This window comes from Balaenoptera acutorostrata, chromosome 3, assembly GCF_949987535.1.
Source record: "Balaenoptera acutorostrata chromosome 3, mBalAcu1.1, whole genome shotgun sequence".
In the NCBI taxonomy this organism is placed as follows: Eukaryota; Metazoa; Chordata; class Mammalia; order Artiodactyla; family Balaenopteridae; genus Balaenoptera; species Balaenoptera acutorostrata.
This window is the reverse complement of record NC_080066.1, coordinates 66,268,359-66,289,220: the sequence shown is the minus strand read 5'-3', so window position 1 is coordinate 66,289,220 and position 20,862 is coordinate 66,268,359. Positions and strand designations below refer to the sequence as shown.

Here is a 20,862-nt window from a genome sequence, read left to right as displayed (position 1 = left end):
AAGCAGGAACAAATGGCTCATTTACTGAAAATGTCTTGCCTGCCTGATATTTCTACCCTTGACTGTTTTCCTTAGTTACCTGGGAAGCGTTTTTTAGGACGGAAAGCAAATATACACCACATCAATGTTGATGACCATGAAAATGATGTAGTTTGCATTGAAATGCGTGACTAATCTGTGCTGATTACCTAGTTTCTCCAGGGAAGAAAGGAGAAGTAAGGTGTTTCCTTTAATGAGTTAACAAAACCCACTGTAATGTGTTTGCTTAATAGTATCCAGGGAGTTTTAAGATCTTCTTAACATTTTTACCTCATTCAGATTCTCTGAGTTTTCAGGATGCTCTGGGCACGCCAGCCAGTTTGCAGAATGGAGGTTCAATGGGAAGAAATGAGTTCTGTGGCTGGGTTTGAATGTGATGGGGAAAAAGGATGGGCTTTGCAAGGGGTGGAAGAAAAGACCAGAGATTGAGAGCAGAGGGGTTGTCAGGAGAACATACCTCTGGCTGGCCTCAGATCAGTAGGGGGGAGACTGGAAAGGTGACCGGGGGCCTGGGGCTCCAAGGTCAGCTTTCCTGAATACCCTGCTGCCTGAGGCAGGATTTCCTGAAAGGGCTGTGGCGAGTGGTGATGGCCAGCAGAGGGCTTGGGAGGGTCGGACCCTCCGTGGAGGCAGCACACATCTGCGGTGGGCCGGTGCCTTCGTTCTTTCTCTAGGGCAGTCTGTAGCCATTCACTGAGCACCAGCAATAGCACCTAGAGAGAAATCAGACATGGGCCCGCTTCCTAAGAAGTAAAAGTCTATTGGAGACACGTGCTGTTCATCCTTCATTCATTCATCAAACTTTTATTGCAGGGCCACTCTCTACCAGGCAAAGATGAGTAAAGATGAAAAGATGAATAAACTTATCCCTGGCCTTGAGAAGCTCCCCATCCAGTGAGGGACAAGCGTAAACAGAACATAGAGCGAGCATGCCCGGTATCGGTTAAAAGAGATGATAATCCCTTCTCTGTTAAGCTTCTAGACCCTGTCCTGTACCTCCTATTGTTGTCTGGCAAATTTGCCCACCGTATTGTTAATGGTGACTCTTTTGAGAAAGCATATTTCTTTCTCAAAAGAATAACGTAAGTGCTAATAATAAAAGTCCACTGTGCTATTTACTTCCTTGGACTGTTGGCATTCCTTTCGCCTGTACCAGCCACTGGGCACTCAGTCTAGGGTAATGTATCGTTGTGAAAGAAATATTCATTTATGTATTTTTGTATTTATTTGTCTGCCTCAGTAAGAGTGTAAGCTTCTCAAGGGCAGGGATTCCCCCCCCCCACCCCCGCTTGTCATATGTAGTATCTGGCACGAAGCTTCCTACCCCAATAGGTATTGAAAGCTCATTAGCTGGTAACCAGATTGCCCCACATACAAATGTTCAAGGACTTCAGGATCACTGGTCCCAGCCCTACAGGAGACCTGGGACCACTCTGATGTGTTGCGACTTGAGGAATCCATTCAGCGTATCCATTGAGACCTAGAGTGTTCCTTTATCTCTAAACTAGTAGTCGAGATGAAACCTGGGAAAAGATGTGGGCCAGCAGCAGACACAGACTCTGTTTTGATCCTTGAAGCCAGCCCTGTTCGTTTGTGGGTAGAAGGCAGTATCAAATGATGGTTCAGTGCATAAACTCTGGGCTCAGGCTGCCTGGGTTTGCATTGTGACTTTCCCACCTACTAGCTGGGTGACCTTGGAAAAGTTATTTAACTTCTCTGCACCTCCATTTCTCAATGGTACCTCCTTCATGGGGTTGTTGTGAGGATAAAATGAGTTAATGTAAAGCACTTAGAAAACCATCTGACACATGGTAACCGCTCAGTAGATGTTTGCTTGAGTGCCCAGCTACATTATTATTATTCTTATCTGAAATAATAGGTGATTAAATTACTCATCTCGGCTCACTTTGCTGTAGGTGGTGTTCATAGCCCAGTCAAGTCATGTCCTGAAATGTTTTACCTCCCAGCAAAGAGGTGAGGTACACCCAGTCCCCTTGGGGTAGCATCCGTCCATCCATTCATTCATTTGTTGAGTGTCTAGCTATGATTCTCTACCAGGTGGGAGGTAGTGAGTCTAATAAAGTGAAAAGAGGAGAAGCCCTGTGGTTGGTGGTCTGTATTCAAGTCCAAGCCCTACCCTCCACCTGTCGTGTGGCCTAAGTTTTGCCATGAGAATTAAATAACATGCTTATATCGCGTATCGGGTGTGTAGTGTAGTAAAAGTGGATTCCTGACTTTCTTGACTTTTCTTCCACTTTCCTGTTAATGGAAGACAAAGGTAGGTTGGACACACTGATGTTGGGAGCTGACATCCTGGTACTTTGGTCCACAGACAACGGGACCAGTCAGGTGGGGACGCTGCACACAGTGGGCTGGGGTTCTGAGAGACGATATTTCTGGGGGAAGAAGACAGTATTTCAGGGGGAGAAGCCTATGCGTGACGGCGGGGAGGGCGGGACGGGGATCTGGGGTCTGTGGTTGGGATGTGGCCGCGAGGTGGTCTTTCGGAACCCAGACCTGAGAGGCTGATCAGACCCTTCTCTTTAGGGTGCACTGAAATCAGGGGGCATCTTCCAGGGGTTCTGGTCAGGCCAAGAAGAGAAGGGGCAGGAAGGATACTCAGAGGTGGCCTGTGGGAAAGGGGCAGCACAACAGCGCCAATGTCCAGGGCACCGTGGCCCCTTCTGGGGTCAGGGAAGCCAGCTCCTGCCCTGGGTTGCATCTGTTGTGGCCCCTCTTTCCATCCCCTCCATCCCAAGCCTTCGTGCCTCCTGTCACATCCTTCCTGTTCCCCAGGTGTGTGGGGACCATGACTTTGGCCTGAACCAAATCAGGTGACTTGTCCAGCCTTCCTGCAGGGTCTTTGTGGAAAGGAGAGCCGGCGGGGCCTCCATCGGCCAGGGAACATATGTTTTAACAGAAACTAGATCGTTCGATTTTTTTGTTCACTGTCAAGAAAGGTTATAAATCAACAGGAGCAAACCCCCAAAGGTGACTCACTCCACAGATAGCATGTTTACTCAATCCCCGGCGCTGTTGCCAAATGGATTTTCGGGAGACCTCACTTTCCTCAGGTCCCTCCCTGCTCCAGAACCTACAAGGGCTCTTTCTTCCCCATCTCGTCAAAATTCTCCTGGTGCTTCCCAGGGCTTGGATAACGTGTCTTCGCCACATCTTCACAGTTTTACTCCTTCATCACGGTGAGAATCCTGCAGTGCTTTCTGATCGTCCAGAGCCAGGGCTTTTAAACTTTTCTGACCGGTAGCCACAGTGAGACATACTTACTTAGCCTCACTGTGTGTGATAAATGCTGGTACTTTCTTTTTTGTTCTTTTCTATTTCATTTTAAAAAGTGCAGGTCATGACTCACGCAGTTGATTTCATGACAGACTAATGAGTTGTGACCCACAGTTTGAAAAGCAGAGCTGACTTAGCACATAGTAATCATGTTAGCACGTCCAGGCTGGTACTGTTCACTGCGGGACAGGTCAATCAATCGAGAGACGAGCTGCTGGGGCAAGGAATAGCGACTTAATTCAGAAAGCCAGCAGACCGAGAAGATGGTGGACTCGTGTCCCAAAGAACCATCTTACCCAGGTTTGGATGCCAGTTCCTTTTATAGAACAAAGAAGGGGAGGTGAGGAGGTAAAGTAAAAAAGGTGATAAGTTGTTAGAAATATTTCCTGGTTCCGGCCAGACTTCACAGGGGATGTGTTAATTTCTATCTTCCTGCAGCCATTCACAGGTAGGCCTGGTCAGGAAGTTTCCTGTGAGCTAAACAAAGGTATTTTAACTTAACACTCAGGCATGGGAGGCAGGGTTCCTGGAGAATGGGCCATTATGTATACTTTAAGCTCTAGGCAACATCCCTTGAGTGATTAATTTGTAGAAAAAGCAATAGAATACAAAAGTTAAAGAAACAGATCCAACATGGAGTCAGATTTGTTCTTCCCTATCACAATCATAGAGACCCAGGTGAATATCAGGAAATGGCAGAGCTGCTACCAGCTGTGCCAGGACACCGCTCATCAACCATTTCATAAGATAAAAGTGACCAGTCAAATCTGACAAGAAGTTGGTCAAAAAAACACTCAAGAGTAATGGCCTCCACAAATTTTTTTTGATTGCACACCCCATCAGTAAAAAATGTTTGAGCGTACAACGCTAATCTATGTTTGGTTATTTTTTTAACCTATCAATGTATGATGTGACCACATAAAACACACACTCAAAATATAAATTGTAAAAGGGTGACATAAAGATGAAAGGAACCATATTTTAAAGTGACATGCTAATTGTGATGGCTTCATTCTATTATCAGCAAATATCTGAAGGCAAAATACACAGAACGAGGTTCATGGTTATCAGCAGCGGTTGTAAATCTATTTTCAAACTGTTCTGATCATTTAAGATGTTTTTCTGGTTGACTTCTTGTCAGATTTGGAAACCACTGCCTTATAGCACACCCTCTTCCCTCAACGTTGCCCTTCCTTTCCTGACAAAACTAAAAAAGCTCAGTTAGCACCTCCTTTTGCTACCTCAGTCCACCAGAAATCTGGAGGGGGTGGAGGGAGTCCCCTTTGACACCTCTTTCCCTTGCCCCCCTCACCCATTCATTTTCCACATTCTGTGGATTCTACTTCTCAGTAGGGGGTCAGCTCTTCCCGGGGTTTCCTTTGATTGCTACGTTCCCACCATGCTACTTCCTTCCTTCTTCCTCCCAGTTCCTCATGTGCCTTTACATGTGCGATTCCCTCTCCCTGGGATGCCCCCCTCCCTCTTCACCTGCCTGACTTCCGCTCACCCCTCAAGGCCCAGCATAAAGGTCTTCCTCAGAGGGACCTTCTCTGACCACTGCCCAGTATACTTTCTGAGGCACCTTGCACTTTCTTCTTGGCTTCCATAGGTCTTATCACAATTTATATGCACAACAACCCTATGAGGTAGTTATAGACAGTATCCCCATTTTACAGATGAGGAAATTGAAAGCCAAAAGGGTTAATTGCCTAAGGTCACCTGCTTAATAAATGGAGGTATTGGTCTTAGATCCAGGTCTTTCAGTTTACAATGTGTACACTCTTGCACTCTTTGGATTGTTCTTTTGTAACCCACATAGGCTAAGGGCTGATGTTCAGTCTCATCTTCCTTGCTGATACCTGACCAGCTCTCTCTAGTGATTCTCCTTCTCTTGAACTCGCTTGATTTATGCTCAGGGTCTCTGTATAACACTATTTACCCTGTGTTGTTCTGGATAACACCAACCTTTTCCCACACAATTCCATGTCCCTAAATCTTATCCATGTAAGCTAGGTTGTAAAGCAAGACTCTGCATTGCCTCATCTCTTGAATTCCATAGCACCTTGGAGAGGACCTGAGCACCCCACATGAGTAAATAATTACTGATTAGTTGATCATTATCAGGAGCTTGGCAAAGATCTCATCTGACTCCCAAGTTAAATCCCGTCTTTGTGCATATCCGCTTCCCAGCCAAGAGCAAGAAGACCGTGCCTCGGATTCAGAGGAGTTTTAACTGTTCCAATTTGCACTTGTTGGCCTTCTTCCTGGTGGATCTCAGTGTAACTTTTGGCTGAGACCCAAGAACTTAAGGGTCTTCAATACCATGAGTAATTTCATGAGTTGCTGATGGCTAATTAGGGGTGATTACATTCAAGAGGGTTGATTTTCTTAATAACCCCCAGAAAGGCCTGGTGGTAACTTTAAAAATCTTATTTCCCCCTGCAAATGGAATTTTCTGATTCTCCTGACTGTCTTTTCGTAAGTCCTTGTAATTTATCCCCCATCTCCCGTTTCTAGTGAGAAGGAAATTTGCAGTCCTGAGAAGAATTTGGAAACCAGTGATTTTGGAAAACTCTGGGGTTCAAGCCAGGGATTGAACCCGGGCCACCGCAGTGAAAGCTCCTAGTTCTAACCACGGACCACCAGGGAATTCCGCAGAGCTACTTTTAATTGAGCGTCCTCTGTTCCAGGCACTGGGCTAAGTGTATGACATGTGTCCATTCATTTAATCTTCATAATCTGCCACAGTTCTTTAGGCCATATTTTTTGAACAGTTTTATTGAGATGTAATTCATATACCATACACTTCACCAATTTAATGTGTACAATTAAACTTTCTTTAGTGTATTCACAGGGTTTGTGCAATCATCATCACAATCTAATTTTAGAACATTTTTGTCACCCCAGGAGGAAACCTCAGACCCTCGAATTAGCCCCTCCCCACCCTCCAGACCTTGGTAACCACTAATGTATTTTTTGTCTCTATAGATTTGCCTATTCTGGACATTTCCTGTAAATGGAATCATATAATAAGTGGCCTTTTGCATCTGGCTTCTTTCACTTGTGTAATGTTTTCATGGTTCGTCTGTCTTGTAGCATGTATCCAGACATCATTTCTTTTTATGGTTAGGCTGTATTTTTACCCCTACTGTACAGTTGGAGAAACCAAGACACAGAGGTGAAATGACTTTCCTGTGGTCAAGTAGCCTTTAATGGATGGAGCAATTTTTCCAACGTGCATTTGCCTAATGCCAGCTCTGCTCTTAGCTTAGAATCTGAGGTAGTCATACTGATGGGAGTTTATTAAACATCTTCTATGGGTCAGTCACTGTGCTGAGTGTCCTGTAAATTTGTTACCTCATGTTCATACATAATCTGCTTTCATTTGGGCAATCTGGTAACCATAATTGGGCATAACTGGGCAATGGTATTTTTGTCCTAATGTCTTCCATTTGCTTACTTCTGGTTTAATTGGCCAACTTAAGCTGCAGAATCTTAGGCTCTAGAATCTTCCTAAGCAAACGATGCTAAAAATAGCATTGTTATTCTTCTGTAGGAGTTGAGTGCCACCCCCATCTGCAGAAAATTGGCAGCATCTCTGAGGAACCCTTGCTTTTCCTGGGATACCCAGCATCATGGTTCCCTGTTTCCTGGAGTCTCTCAGGTAAGTGGAGGACCTTTTAAAAAAGGAACAGGGAAATAAGAAATTTGATATTTGAATTTTACTATACATTTCTTATAATAACTAGCCTTGAGGGCCTGCATCTCACAGATATTTTTGATATGCTGTGTACATATGTGTAGTAAGTTTGTTATTCACAAAGGGTGCTGGGGCCTGGGGAACTGTGTGCTGTGGTGAGAGGTATTTAGACTGAGATTCAAGTGACTTAGGTTCGATGCTGTGCTCTGCTATTTGCTGGGAAACATCTAGGACTCAGATTTTTTTTTTTTTTTTTACATAAAGATGTCACTGGATTGGTGGGTATTTATCATGGTCGCACAATAGAATCACCTGAAAAACTTTAGAAAATATTGTCCTCTGGCTGTATCCCCACAGACAGTGACTTAATTGATCCAGTGTATTTAGAAGGTGACCTCTCTGGTCCCTTCTGTTCAAAACATCTATGACTTACACCTGTATGTTTTATTTGATACAGATATCAACCATGCAAAGTAAGTAGAACAAGTAGTATCGTCTCTATATGCAAATCAGAAAATCAATGCTTAACTCCAGTTGGCTCATTTCCCTCAGTGCAGAGTCAGGGAAAGGGCTCGGTGCTCTAGAATCGAGGCTGTTTTCAAACTTTCCTTAAGATGATAGGCCCCTTTAAAAATTCTTCAATCAAAATCCTATGTAAAAATCTCAATGTATAAATAGCCAACGACAGTATTTTATTAAGAGAAATTTATTTTAGATGTTTGAGTTTGTAATATTTACACATTATGAGATTTATGAGTCTGTCTGGATAAACATCAACATTTGAAATCAGATTTATGGATGATGGCTTGTACATCAGTCTCAGCATCTAGTTTATTTTGCGACTGGTTTTAGCTGCATAGTATTAAGAAAATCTTGATCCATACAGGTAAGTAATGGCAATTGGTAACAGTTCTTCAATGCAGCTCATTTTGCAATCTCAGGATACTCTTTAAAGAAATTGATTCAGAATCTAGAAAGGGAAAGGAAGAACTTCTTGTTTCAAAGTTGAGTCACTAAGGATATCCTGTAGTTTTTTTTTCCCGCCTTAACTATACGTTAGTCCCAAATGCCCAGAACTTACACTGAAAAGTAAAACGGTCTGTAATATGTTATTATGACGGTGCCACGTGTGATGGCCCAACCAGGGCTAGAGCATTTGCCAGGCAGATGCTCTTAGGCCCATGCCTGGCATTTCGCTGAGTGTAGTGTGTGTGTGTGAGCTTAGTCTGTAACTGCCTGTATAATTTTACATGAATTGATGTGTGCAGGCCTGCAGTCCAAAGACCCATGCAGAGCTATAAGCTTCTTCATCAATGACATACACAAGTGTGTCAGAAAGAGTCAGAGAAGGCAGGAAAAGCTCCATCCTGAGGCTTCTGCAGAATCTAGCCATGAACAGAGCAGCCCAAGTCTCTTCAGGGTTAGTCTTTGGCATCTAATCTAAATTAGCACGGGTGCATTTTTTTAGCCATAGTTTAAAACATAGTTTAAAAGATATTTCAAGACATAAAATATGTATCCAGTTTGTGGAAGCTCCAACCTACTGCTGTAAAACCACAGGGGAATGAGAAATGCGGTTGGACCACTGGGTCACTTTAGGACCACAGCATATTTGAACACCAGGACCCAAGGGGAGACACAGAAGTGGAGGTCACAGTCATATATTGAACTGGATTGAAAAGAGCAGCAGGTAAAACCTAAGTTGCCCCGTGTGGTAAGCAAGTGTAAATCTAGCTGCCATCAGAAAGGCCCCTACGAGTACTGAAGACCCTCAAAATTGTGGCCACCCAGGCTGTACAAGAAGGGCTTCATTTGAGAGAAGTCCCTTTTGCAAAGTTTTTTTTTTTCTTAATGTTTGGAATTTTAATTGATGCCCCTGCAGTTAATCTCTGTAATGATCTGTGATACGGAGGCCATCTCCCTTCAAGGGAGGCTTGGCGGGCTCACCTCCAAGCTGTGCATTATTTCAGAGAAATTACCCACAGATTAGAAATTAGCAGGGTGGGAGTTGTTGAAAGCTAGATGTGGCCTTGCTACCCTGCGGACAGAACTCTGGAAGTCTTGACAGGCCTCCAGGATTATGGTCCTGCTGAAGGGATTGTTCGAACAGAGCTACTCAGCAGGACGTTTCTCCAACAGTCCTGCTGTAAGGACTGGGGAAAGAAAATGTGAGTTATGAGGACGGGAGAGTCTTTGGGAGAGCTCAGCTGAAGATTTCCATCAAGTCTCCTTCTTCATAAGCCAGGTACTCATAAACCATTTTGCATTCTGTTTCTAGGGCCACGTAAATATATTTTAACCTGAAAAAAACAAACAAACAAAAACTAGAGTGTCTTTTGTTTAAATGCTTTTCAAAATATTCTGGGGGAAAGAGCTATGGTTACTTTAAGAGTGAGAGGTCTTTAGGCCACATGAAGCACATGAAAAGATGCTCAACATCACTAATTATTAGAGAAATGCAAATCAAAACTACAATGAGGTATCACCTCACACCAGTTAGAATGGGCATCATCAGAAAATCTACAAACAACAAATGCTGGAGTGGGTGTGGAGAAAAGGGAACCCTCTTGCACTGTTGGTGGGAATGTAAATTAATACAGCCACTATGGAGAACAATATGGAGGTTCCTTAAAAACCTAAAAATAGAATTACCATATGACCCAGCAATCCCACTACTGGGCATATACCCAGAGAAAACCATGATTCAAAAAGACACATGCACCCGAATGTTCATTGCAGCACTATTTACAATAGCCAGGTCATGGAAGCAACCTAAATGCCCGTGGACAGACGAATGGATAAAGAAGAGGTGGTACATATATACAATGGAATATTACTCAGCCATAAAAAGGAACGAAATTGAGTCATTTGTTGAGACGTGGATGGATCTAGAGACTGTCATATAGAGTGAAGTAAGTCAGAAAGAGAAAAACAAATATCGTATATTAACGCATGTATGTGGAACCTAGAAAAATGGTACAGATGAACCGGGTTGCAGGGCAGAAGTTGAGACACAGATGTAGAGAACAAATGTATGGACACCAAGGGGGGAAAACTGCGGTGGGGTGGGGATGGTGGTGTGCTGAATTGGGCGATTGGGATTGACATGTATAAAATGATGTGTATAAAATTGATGACTGATTAAAAAAAAAAAAGACACAACTGGAGAAAAAAAAAAAGAGTGAGAGGTCTTTGATAAAATTGGTAGATGAGAAGCACACAGAGAAACACAAATATTAAGGGCTTTTTAATACTTATCAAGGCAACCAAATACATAAAGATCAATAGGAAAAGCTGGAGGATTTCTCTACCTATAGAGAAAACACCAGAGAAAAATTAGGAGTTAGCTGCCAAGAAAATCCCTGAGAGGAAAAAGCATTTAAGGGGATTCACAATTCTGATATGCAGAGATTTTCTTTAAAAATCCCTGCCCAGTTCTTGCCAAGCCACAGGGAAACAGAAAGCCAGCCTCCCCGTCATTGAAAGAGATGGAGAAGCCCTGAGTATTAACATAGCAAAAGTGTCTCTGCCCTGCTCAGAATCTGTAGTAAGCAAAAGAACCACGGTTAAACCCAGTAGCAGAAGAGACGCTAAGATTTTAACTCTAGATGGAGCTGGTTAGCGAGTTGCCATTGAACCTTGGACAAGACTTGGATGCCATGCAAAATTCAGGGCAAGTGAAATCCGTTTGGACCAAAGGATTGGTCAAGGCTAGATTAAGGTTTGTCACCTGTTACAAGTTAGAGAGGAAAAGGCACTAAGTAATACAGAAGTGTATATATTTCTTAAAGACTTGCTCCAAATTATTCACCTTTTTTTGGTATGGACAGTTACATCTTTGTGTGTTTTTTCAGTGCTTGAGTGGAAGGAAACTCCGTTTTCTCCCTAGAAGCAGTGTAACAAGTGAAGATGGCCACCTACCATGGCCAGCCAACAAAGTCTCTTTAGAGCCAGTCTGCTTAATCAGGGGCTCTTTCTTTACCTCATGGAGTGCTTTTGTATAGTTGATACAATTTATCTTTGAAATGAAAACCCAGAGGAAAACAAAATTATTGTAAATGCCAAACAAGTGGTTAAAGTTGATTCGGGGATTCTTATTTTGAATAGTAGTTTTTGAAGAAATGCCGATGTAATTAGAGGGATTACGGGGTTAGATGGTGATTTTTATAGCTCTTACAAAGGAAAGTTCTGGATCATTTTACAGGTTGATGGCCTTAGGTCAAGTGTCTGGTTTTAGTCTTCTGAAAAGTAAGGCTTTTCTTTTCCTCGATACACACAGTAATATTACTGTAATGCCTGTCAGCTACTTCGCTGAGAAATACAACCAGAAGGGATTGAGGAAATGAGAAAGAGAAAGGCGGCTGTTCTTGGGGAACTGAAAAAGATCCTGAATACAAACAACAAGAAGGAAGGGGGTTGAGAAAGTTTACTTGTAAGTGTGAGAAAGAGAATGCCCAAAGTAGTGATAGCTGAGGAATGAAAACTGAGACTCCCCTCGGAGTAGAGAAATATGTGATAATTGGGAAGGGTCATGGGATCAATTAGGGTCCTTATGCCAGTGACCAAGAAATGGGGTGAAGGAGGAGGAGAAATATGGGCAGGAAGAAAACAGGAAAGAGGAGGGGCAGGAGTGGGAGGGGGAGGGGCAGGAGGAGGAGGGGGAAGAGAAGAGGCCAGGCTGGGATCCTAAGTGTTGAACTTCAGGGTGTCAATAAGGCAGGGCTGAGTTGGTGTAGCCCGCATCTAAACCACTATCCAGTTGATGGTTAATAAATATTTGTTGAATATTGAATGAATAAGTTAATAATTATCTTTCGTGTGAGAGAAAAAAAGGAGAAGATTCTTCTTTCCTGATTAGGATCTTCAGTTAACTATAAAAGTAGGTTAAAGCAGAAGATCATACAAATGATACAGACACACACCTTTAACAGTTTATTTTTAACTTGAAACACATGTACATTCACTCCCCAAGTTTTTGATATGGGGGCCAAGGACTTTTCTTTGAGCGTGAACCCCTGATTGTCTTTCTTGCACAAACCACACCCGTAAGCATTATCTGAGGTTTCCATCTGGGTTTCTTTAAAGTGGAATGGGAATCTAAAGACATTCGCAAAGCAATCTGAGTATAGAATGATTCTGGATTTTTCTTATTTTTGCCCCTAATCATTTACAGTTGTCTCATCCACACCTAATTTGCCAGTTTTTTGGGGGTTTTTTTGGCAACTTGCCTTTATTGAGTCTTTCCAAAGCATTCAGCTTCGTTTGTGTAGAAACAACTACCAACTACTCTTTCTTTCTGCGTTCTGCTTCATGGGCCTGTGTATTATTTGAATATTTTATGTAATTACAAAGCCCTGGCATCGTCAATTTCGGGACCATGGTTAAACTCCATATAAACACAACTCATCTGGTGGATGCAGAAGAGTACAAGTGTAGCAAGGAAGAACCTGCTGGAATCTTTTGTGGGAAGCCCGGTAGGAGCCATCTGAATGGTAGGCATAGAGGCTAGCAGGAAATAAAATAGTTTTCTGGAGGACTGCCCTGGCAAACCCACCCCTATAAAATGATGGCAGGCGTTCAGACAGCATTGATTTTTCTTTATGCCTGGCACAGTGCTGCACCTGGCACTCATCCTCATCACTCAGAACTTGACTGTGGGATTTGCTAGAACCTTCTGTACCAAAAAGGGTTCAGTGGAGTCAAGGTGTGATCATTGAGCTGCCAGCTACCTGTTCCTTGTATACTCAAGTGAATTTATATGACTCAGGTTAACACTGACACCCCTCCCACCCCGGGATCAGAATCAATGTCTCCAACTTGTAGAAACCCACCTTTTAGGATTGTCTTTTTCCTTCCCCAAGTTCTGTTTTTCCAACAGAGAATTCTGGGATGTACTTAGAAAACACTTTACTGATGAAAGTGTCGGTCACATCAGCACTTTGTATTTCTTGGTGACTGGCATTTCCTCTCTCTCATTTTTCTTTCTCCCCTCACTTCATTCTCTCCTTCCATTCTTTTATTCACTTGCTATTGATTAGCCCTGAGTTTGGACCAAGACGGCACTGGTCATCCTGCTTGCTGCAAAGATGTATCAGAACCGTTTCCTCAAGAAGCCTACCATGGAGCAGGGGAATTTACCAAAGGGTCTTGTGTCTTAAAAAGCTGTGCTGTGACAGAACACCTCACTTTTCCAGAGACCCCAGTCCAGAAAACGCAAATGGCTGTGAGAATTGAGAACCTGGAAATAAGCAATAAAAACCAATAGGCAATTAGAATAGGTGTCCATTAAGTCCATGCTCTAAAATGGAAACATTTACTCCACGCAAGCCAGGCAGGCCTTTTCCCTGAGCCTGTTTGATCTTGGTTTGGCTGCAGCTTGGTTGTCTAACGGTTTCCGAGGCCAAGGCGGACCCGAAGGAAGCCGAGTTAAGAGGCGCAGGCTTATCTGTAGGAAGGTAAGCGAAGCCTGCCTGACAGTAGGGAGGAGCCGGCCAAGGGCCAGCTGGATTTAGAAAGCCCCAGGCTTCCACGGTGCTCTCAGGCTGCTCTGCTCCAAAGCCGCCACCTTATGCTGCACAAACTGATTAATACTCTGGTGACTCTGAGCCATCTAAACAAGATTGCTTAAGCACAGCATATTCTGTATGAGAAAGCAGGGCAAGGAAACAGAATGTATTTTTTTTTAAGTTTGGGATTTCAATGGTAAGCTTCAATTATTTTAAAATTTAGACTGTTGTCTAGTGAGAGTGGATGCATGAAGTTTTACTGTATCCACTTATTTTCTGATTACTTTTTGCAAGCAATGACAGAAAGTAAAACAGACGTGTGAAGCCACAGCCTTATACAGACTGAGGAAGGAAAGTGATGTAATAAAATGGCAAATGCTTGGTTTCAAGGTGTGTTGTGTCCTAGGAGGCCCCAGAGCACAGGGTCCAGGCCAAGAATCTGACTTCTGGCATTGAAATCAGGCTTTGCCACTCATTAGGTGTGTGTGCCCTTCAATAAGTGACTCTTAGCCTTTCTGTGCCTCAAATTCCTCACCTGTAATCAAAGTGTCTGATAGGATGGTTTTGACAATTAAATGAAATTATACTTGTAAGCGTTGAGGTCAGTGGTAACCATATAGTCTTCTGGCTAATGTCATTTGTAACCCATCTCCTTCTCTTGCTGCCTTTACTCTTTAACTGCTGTCAGAGGAAGGCAGAGGGTTGAGTTGAACACAGTAAAATGCACGCTTAGCAAAAATTTTTGATCTGCAGAGTGCAGGTGGAGATTTCACTTCGATGCTAAGATTTTGGCTCTTTTTTGTGAAGGTCGGTATAGTCTTATTCGTGATCATGTTGCTCCCAAAATATCTCTTGGGTTGTATTAACTGAAAAGGAAAACAGTAAGTTTTTTTTTTTTTTTGCTCTTTTGCTTGTTTTGTGACTTGATATGCTCAAGTGGCATTGAGTTCATTGAGATAATCCGAGGTACACAGAGGCTGTGACATGATCCACCCTCACTGGAGTCAAGGATGATTGGGGGAGGGGGGTGGGAAGGGGTTGGCCCAGGCGAATACACAAGGGCAGAATCCCAGTTCCGTGATGTCAATCTCGTACCAAATTTCAGTGGGCATTATTTTCTACAGGAAATGAAATGTTGGAGTGTTTAAAATCTAGAACAGGGCTGGGTAAACGGCATAACTTTTTTTGTTGGTGTTGTTCTGATTGGTGTGAAATGTTGGGCTGCTTCTCCTGCAAGGTGAATCGGAAAGTCTTGCTAGAAATGTGGCTTCCGCCACCGCTTGGAGGGGAGAGTGTGATTTGTTTGCCAAAGGCCCTGGTAGCCTTCAATCTGTCAAAACGTTGCAAGCTGGGAGCAGTTTGCCAAAGCAAACTATCAAAGTGGAATAACACACGAGTCGCACACACACAGACACACACATGCTCTCCCATTCCCCAAACATTAATTTCGAATTGGGTCAGGAGGAACAAGACTTTGGGCCAGATTGTCAGTGTTTTAAAGAGGTGTGGGCACAGCTGTGGACTAGCAATTAGATAGGTATGTGTGAGCAGGGTGAGGTGTCCTAAAACGGAGTCTACAGAGTAGGGGTGGGAAACTTACAGCCCTTGGCCAAGTTTCATCTGGCCCCTGGGGTTATATATTGCTCTGGCTGCTGTGATTGCAGCCCAAAGAATAATTTCCCCTCTGGGGGAATTTATTCTATTCCATTCAGAGCAGAGCCCATTTACTAACTAAGGTTTTATTCCAGCAAGAATTTTATTGGGTATCCCTATGCATTTTAGCCTCACTGGGGCCCAGCTTGATGAGGAAAAGAAGCATCTGAACATCTAAACATAACTTGCATAGCATTTTTGCAACAAAAGCACCAACAGACATTCTGCTGCCAGACCTTGTGTAAATCCTATGAGAATGAATTTTTGGAAAGTCACGTAGAGACTCAAAAGCACACTGATTTTTATAAATCCCTCATAAAAGAGCTTTGCAAAGCTCCCAAAGTTACTTTGGACATTTTGAAATCCACTAATCCACACTATTTCCACTTATCTTGAACTTTCACAGGTCATAAGATGATGAAGCCTCATTCATTAATTCAATGAATTAAGCTCTTCCTATATAGCAGACACTTTCCTGGGTGCTGGGAGATAAAGTAGTAACAAAACAGATTCCCTGATCTCATGGACCTTATATCCTAGTGGGCAGAGGAAGAAATTTAAGTGAATAAAGACATACTATGTGAAACGGAAAGTGCTATGGAGAAAGAGAAATAAGCTGGGCTGGGAGAGGGAGTCCTGTTTTTTGTAGGGTCAGGGAAGCCTTATGGAGAAGAGACACCTTTGGGCAGACACCTGAACGTGGGGAGGGAAGGACCTGTAACCATATCTGGGGGTAGAGTTGACCAGGCAACCCTGGAATGCAGTCCCTCCAAGATAACAGGAAACCTAGAATTTTCCCTTCTCCCATCTTTCACTCCCTCTCCCACTCCAAGTCCCCAGACTGTTACGGAAGTGCAGCCTGGGATGAGTGATTATGCAAAACGGCTCCTGATTGCATTACAAATATGTGGCTTAGGTGTGTGCCAAGAACTTTGAGGGGCTGAGGTGTAACGCATTTCTGGAGCTGCTGTTTGTTTTCTTAACAAAACCACACCAATCTGGTGTTCTTTTTAAATGAGTAAACAGTGCCAGAATGTGTTACAAACGATTCAGATTTGTAGGCACGGCTTCACAATGTGCTTTCTTGCACATGAACTCATTTGAGGTAGGCAGGGCGGGTTCTATTATTCCCATGTTACAGATGAAGAAACTGAGGTGCAGAGGTGCTTTGCCCAAGGTCATGTAACCAAGGAGCATAAACTCCCAAATTGTGATGCACATGTTCTAGGTTGGTTTCTAGGACCACCTGGATCCGGTAAGGATACAACTAGAAAAATAACTCTTCTTTTCCCATCACTGTGTTCACACCCACTCCTTTAGATACCCCTGCCCCGTGCCTGGAAGACAGCTTAGGCAGTTTTCTGGTCCATTGCAGGCTTAATGAGCAGTCTCTCTTTCAAGTATCAAAAGGCCCCAAAAGATGTGTGTATGTGAGGGAGGGGGGGTAGCTTTAATGGTTGAATGCCCATCCTTCTAGAAGTTTTAGTTTTCCTTCAGTAGCTTTAGTTTTTGTTTTCCTTGAGTACTTTTTGGATGAATCTAAGGCATCAGTAACTTCACCATCCAGGCGTGCACCCTTAGCCCCCTGTGTGCTGAGCAGCACAAATCTGTGTGCCTGTGCATTGGACAGTACAGAGAGAGAACATTTCCATTGTTGTAGAAAGTTCTCTTGGACAGCACTGGCCTAGAGCCTCAGCAAGTTATAAATCAACTCTTTGATTCTTTTCACCACTAATTTTATATTTTTCTGAATAGATTCCTTACTTGGAAGGATTTCGTGTACAGATATGCTACATTAAAAGAAAGTCTAGTCAGATATAAAATCTTCAGTCTCTCATCCAATTTAAAGCTTCTTTCTTTCCCCCATCCTGGGCCTGGTCTGGCCTCAGGCCCCTGTGGTGGGAAGAGAGGCCTTGGCTGGCTTCTTCACACTCCTAGTTCCCCTCTGTGGCCCCCTCCCTCTGGTCCTCATTAGTTCCTCCAGGACAGAGCAGGGGAGGGGACAGATAGCTGGGCAAAGGGGATCTCAATAGCATCAGTGCCCGCTGTCATCTGGTGTTGCTGTCCTGGCTTGGCTGATGTCTATGTTGTGGATTCTCCTCTCAGGGCCCTTTGGTTGGTCCTTTGGAGAACCTCCCCCTCACTGGAATCTCCTGCTGCACATCCCCTGGTTCAGGCTGTGCAAGTACTGGCTGCCTCTTTATCCCGCCTCCCCCGGCTCCCGGGCCCCGTGGGTACACACCACACATCACCTGTCTTTTGGTGAGCGATCTGCTTTGATGAGGTCCTTGCCAGAGAACCTGCGTCCTACTTTCCCTGGGAGAACCCCAGCTTTTCTTGCCCCCGTAAGCTCCAGGTACGTAGGCTGTTCCCACTCCAGCCCTCTCTCACCGCTCTGCCCTCCTACACACTCCAGCCAGGTTTTGTCCTTTAAATACGTTTCAGGGGAAAATCAAGCACTGCTCCTTATACCCCAAACCCAGGGGGGTCCAGATCAAGCTCTCGAATGGTAGCCCTCCTTGATTGGCTGGGAAGAGCTCCAACTTTTCCTCCCCTAAGGTGGGTGGAGGGGCTGTGCTCAGCATTCCTGCATCCTTAGCAAACTTCTCCCATTCTCCAGCCCACACCCCACTCCTTGCTCAGCCTGAAGGTTTAGGGTGAGGGGCTGCGGGACAGGATGCGGGGGGCAGAGGGAGGCACCTCCGTTTCTGGTCCTGAGTACACGGTTCAGCCCTTCTCTTTGGAATGTGCGTGTATGTCGTCCCGTTGGTTCTTAGCTTTGGGGCCTCAGTGCGACTCTAAGACAGCAACAAAAAGGATGCATGTAACACCTTGGTACGTATCCCTTCCCCCCTGCTTCTTGTCCCACCACGTGGTCCCTAACCAGTCCGGCCACATCCATTCTGTGTGGTCTGCTAGGACCGGTCTCATTTTCAGGCACAGTGAAGGTTAGGGTGGAATTTAGGGTTCTCAGAGATGGTGGGAGCTTTTCTAGCTCCACAGGCCTTACCCCCCAGATTCAGACAGGTTTTCCTCATGCCCGCTTCTACACTTTGAGTTTTCCTTGGACAAGGGCATGTTTCATGTCTCTCAATTATGTTAGAGGCCTCAAAAAGATTGAGAAGCACTGGGTTACCTAACTGCCCTCAGGGTTAAACCCTTAAAAAAAGGATTCAAAAGACAACTGAGTAGGACCAGTGGCCTTTTTCCTGGGATGCTTCAAACAATGCTGTTGATTATGTGACATCAGGAAGCTTCAGGCATTTAATTAATTGGCAGTACTTGTTTCTCCTCTGACTGACTAGCTGTGCCGGGCGTGTTCATCTCTGTTATCTTCAGTGATCCTTACAGAAGGTGACAACATTGAGGCCCAGAGACATTGGCTCACCCAGGATCACCCAGATGGGAATGGCGGAGTTGGGATTCTGGCCTCGATGTGTTTGAATCCAAAGCTTCACGCTCTCCCAGCACACCCTGCTGTCTGGGGGCCAGCTGGCTCCTATTTCTACACCTTCTCTTTATTTGATGACAAGCCCTAATCAGGGCTGGTGACAGTGGGGCTTAACACAGCTAATCCCACCCATGGAGAACATATGTGACACTGAAAGGCCAAGGACGGGCAGAGGAATGGTTCCGAGGAAAGCCTGGAGTGCGGGAGAGGAACTTCCCTGGGAGAAGCAGCCCCCTTTCTGGCCTGACCTTACCACCTCCACGAGGACCAAGCATGCACGAGCACTTACTCTGTGCCAGGCACGGTGTGTTATCTTATACAGGCCTCCCCAGACCTCCAGCCAGCTTCTGTGGTATCCCCCTCTTCCAAGGGAGGAGACTGAGGCTGAAAGAGGTTAAATGTCCTGACTTGGGAACCTTGCTGGTAAGCGGTAAAGTGGGGTTTGATCCCAGGTCTGCCTCATGCCACAGCCCCGCCCGCAGCTGTCTCCTCTCCTGTGGGGCCCTTTGCATCTTCACGGGGTCACATCCAGGGCCTGGGTTGGACTGTGCTCTCCCTTCCAGTGATGAGACGGAGACGTGCCTTCTGGCTGCGGCTGCCTGGAACATACTCACAGCCCTGCCTGTTGCTGTTTTTCTTTCTCAGTGTCCTGGGTTCCCTCCTGCTGCTTGGACTCCAGCTCGTCTGCCCACAGCCCTCCACTGAACACAGAAAGGTAAGCCATGGCCATTCAGAGGCTTTCCTTCTCTGCCCAAGGCCCTGGGGTTGAACTAATCATCACCACCTTGAGCTTTGTTCTATTTGGAGGTGAGTCACCGCTGATTCTCAGAGGAAGCACCTCTTATAGGATGTTCACCAGTCTTCCTATCCTTCCTAAGTTCTTGATCTTCAAAATGAAGCTGGTGCCCTGAATCAGTCTCTGATCCAAAAGCAGTGCTGGCTTTGTAGCCCGTGTCCGTTAGAGTGGGGCGGTTAAGGAGAGGTCATTGAGCAGACTCTACCTCCCCTAGGAGTGGAGGAGCACCAACAAGGAGCTTTTAGTCCCTCGAGGGGCACCTTCAGGGGGATGGGTGTGGATGGTTAGAGAGAGAGCTGCAGCTAAAGCTGAGGCCGTAGCCATGTAAGAGCACCCCTCGGAGGGAGCCATCCATGATCTTCGGTTAGAAGGACACTGCAGCCAGCGGCCAGGCAGGGAGGGAGCAGGGAAATAAGGACCCGGTCCTCTTTTTCCTCCTCCCCTCCATCTCCTGCTGGTGACTCCCTAAACCTGAATCCAACCAAAGGACAGAAGACAGAAAAATCCCTTAATGCAGTGCTCAAAGGCCAGCCTCCTGGGCAGCAGGGCCGGGTGGAGAAGGGTGGACAGAGCATCTGGAGGGACAAATGGACAGTATCAAGCATGCTTCCCTTCAGGCTCTGTGTGTTTCATAGTAAGGGAATTATTCACTGTTGCCTAAACAAGCCCAATGCTGTCCTGCAACAGAGCAGTTGTGTGATTAATATTTCCTTAGAAACAGATGCATGATATGACTTTGGGAGGATCCCTAAAATCCCTTTCTCCTACCTAGGAACTCCTTATGTCTACAGGTAATGAAATGCAGATACTTCTGAGATGACTGATAGGTCAGTCATTTGTATCTAACTGTGACTGAGTTGGTTGGAACCTTTCCTAGAGGGGCTTTTCATAGGTGAAGTCCAGGAGAGAAGGGGGCCAAGAAAAGAGTATGTGTACAGGTTTGCCTAGATACACAAGGTGCCTAGTGCACCTTCTTGGGAGAAGTTCTTGATGTTCTTGTCTGATTAGTCTAATTTATCTTAGGTCTGTGGATTATGTTCTGACTTTGTCTGTCTGGGCCAGATGTGAACCTGTATTGGGTTGTGTCCCCCATTAGGGTGTCAGCTCCATGAAGGTGGGATCTTACCTGTCTTGTTCACTCCCCAATTTCCACCTCCTGGAATACAGCCTGGCCTGTTGTAGGTGCTCAATAAAATACTTGTTGAAAGACTGACTGAGTGAATGGAAAACCTGGCCAAGATCTAAGCATCATTTTGTTGGAGTCACTTGGCAGTTTACACCCCTTTTACTCTACTGCATCATCCCCATTCATGATTTCAAGAGTCAGAGAGGGCAACTATGATAGCTTGAACATTTGTGTCCTCCCTGCCCCCCAGGTTGGTGTGTTGAAACCTAAACCCCTATGTGATGGTATTTGGAG

At 44.9% G+C, this 20,862-nt stretch overlaps 1 protein-coding gene across 1 annotated transcript in view; it reads left to right on the top strand.

Moving 5' to 3' along the window:
• Positions 1–20,862, top strand: part of THSD4 (thrombospondin type 1 domain containing 4) — a 584,405-nt gene that overhangs the window by 20,380 nt on the left and 543,163 nt on the right. The window contains exons 2-3 of the mRNA XM_057544214.1: positions 6,893–7,000; positions 19,292–19,361. Coding sequence (XP_057400197.1) covers positions 6,972–7,000; positions 19,292–19,361 — 99 coding nt within the window. The 5' untranslated portion in view covers positions 6,893–6,971. The remainder of the gene's footprint in view (positions 1–6,892; positions 7,001–19,291; positions 19,362–20,862) is intronic.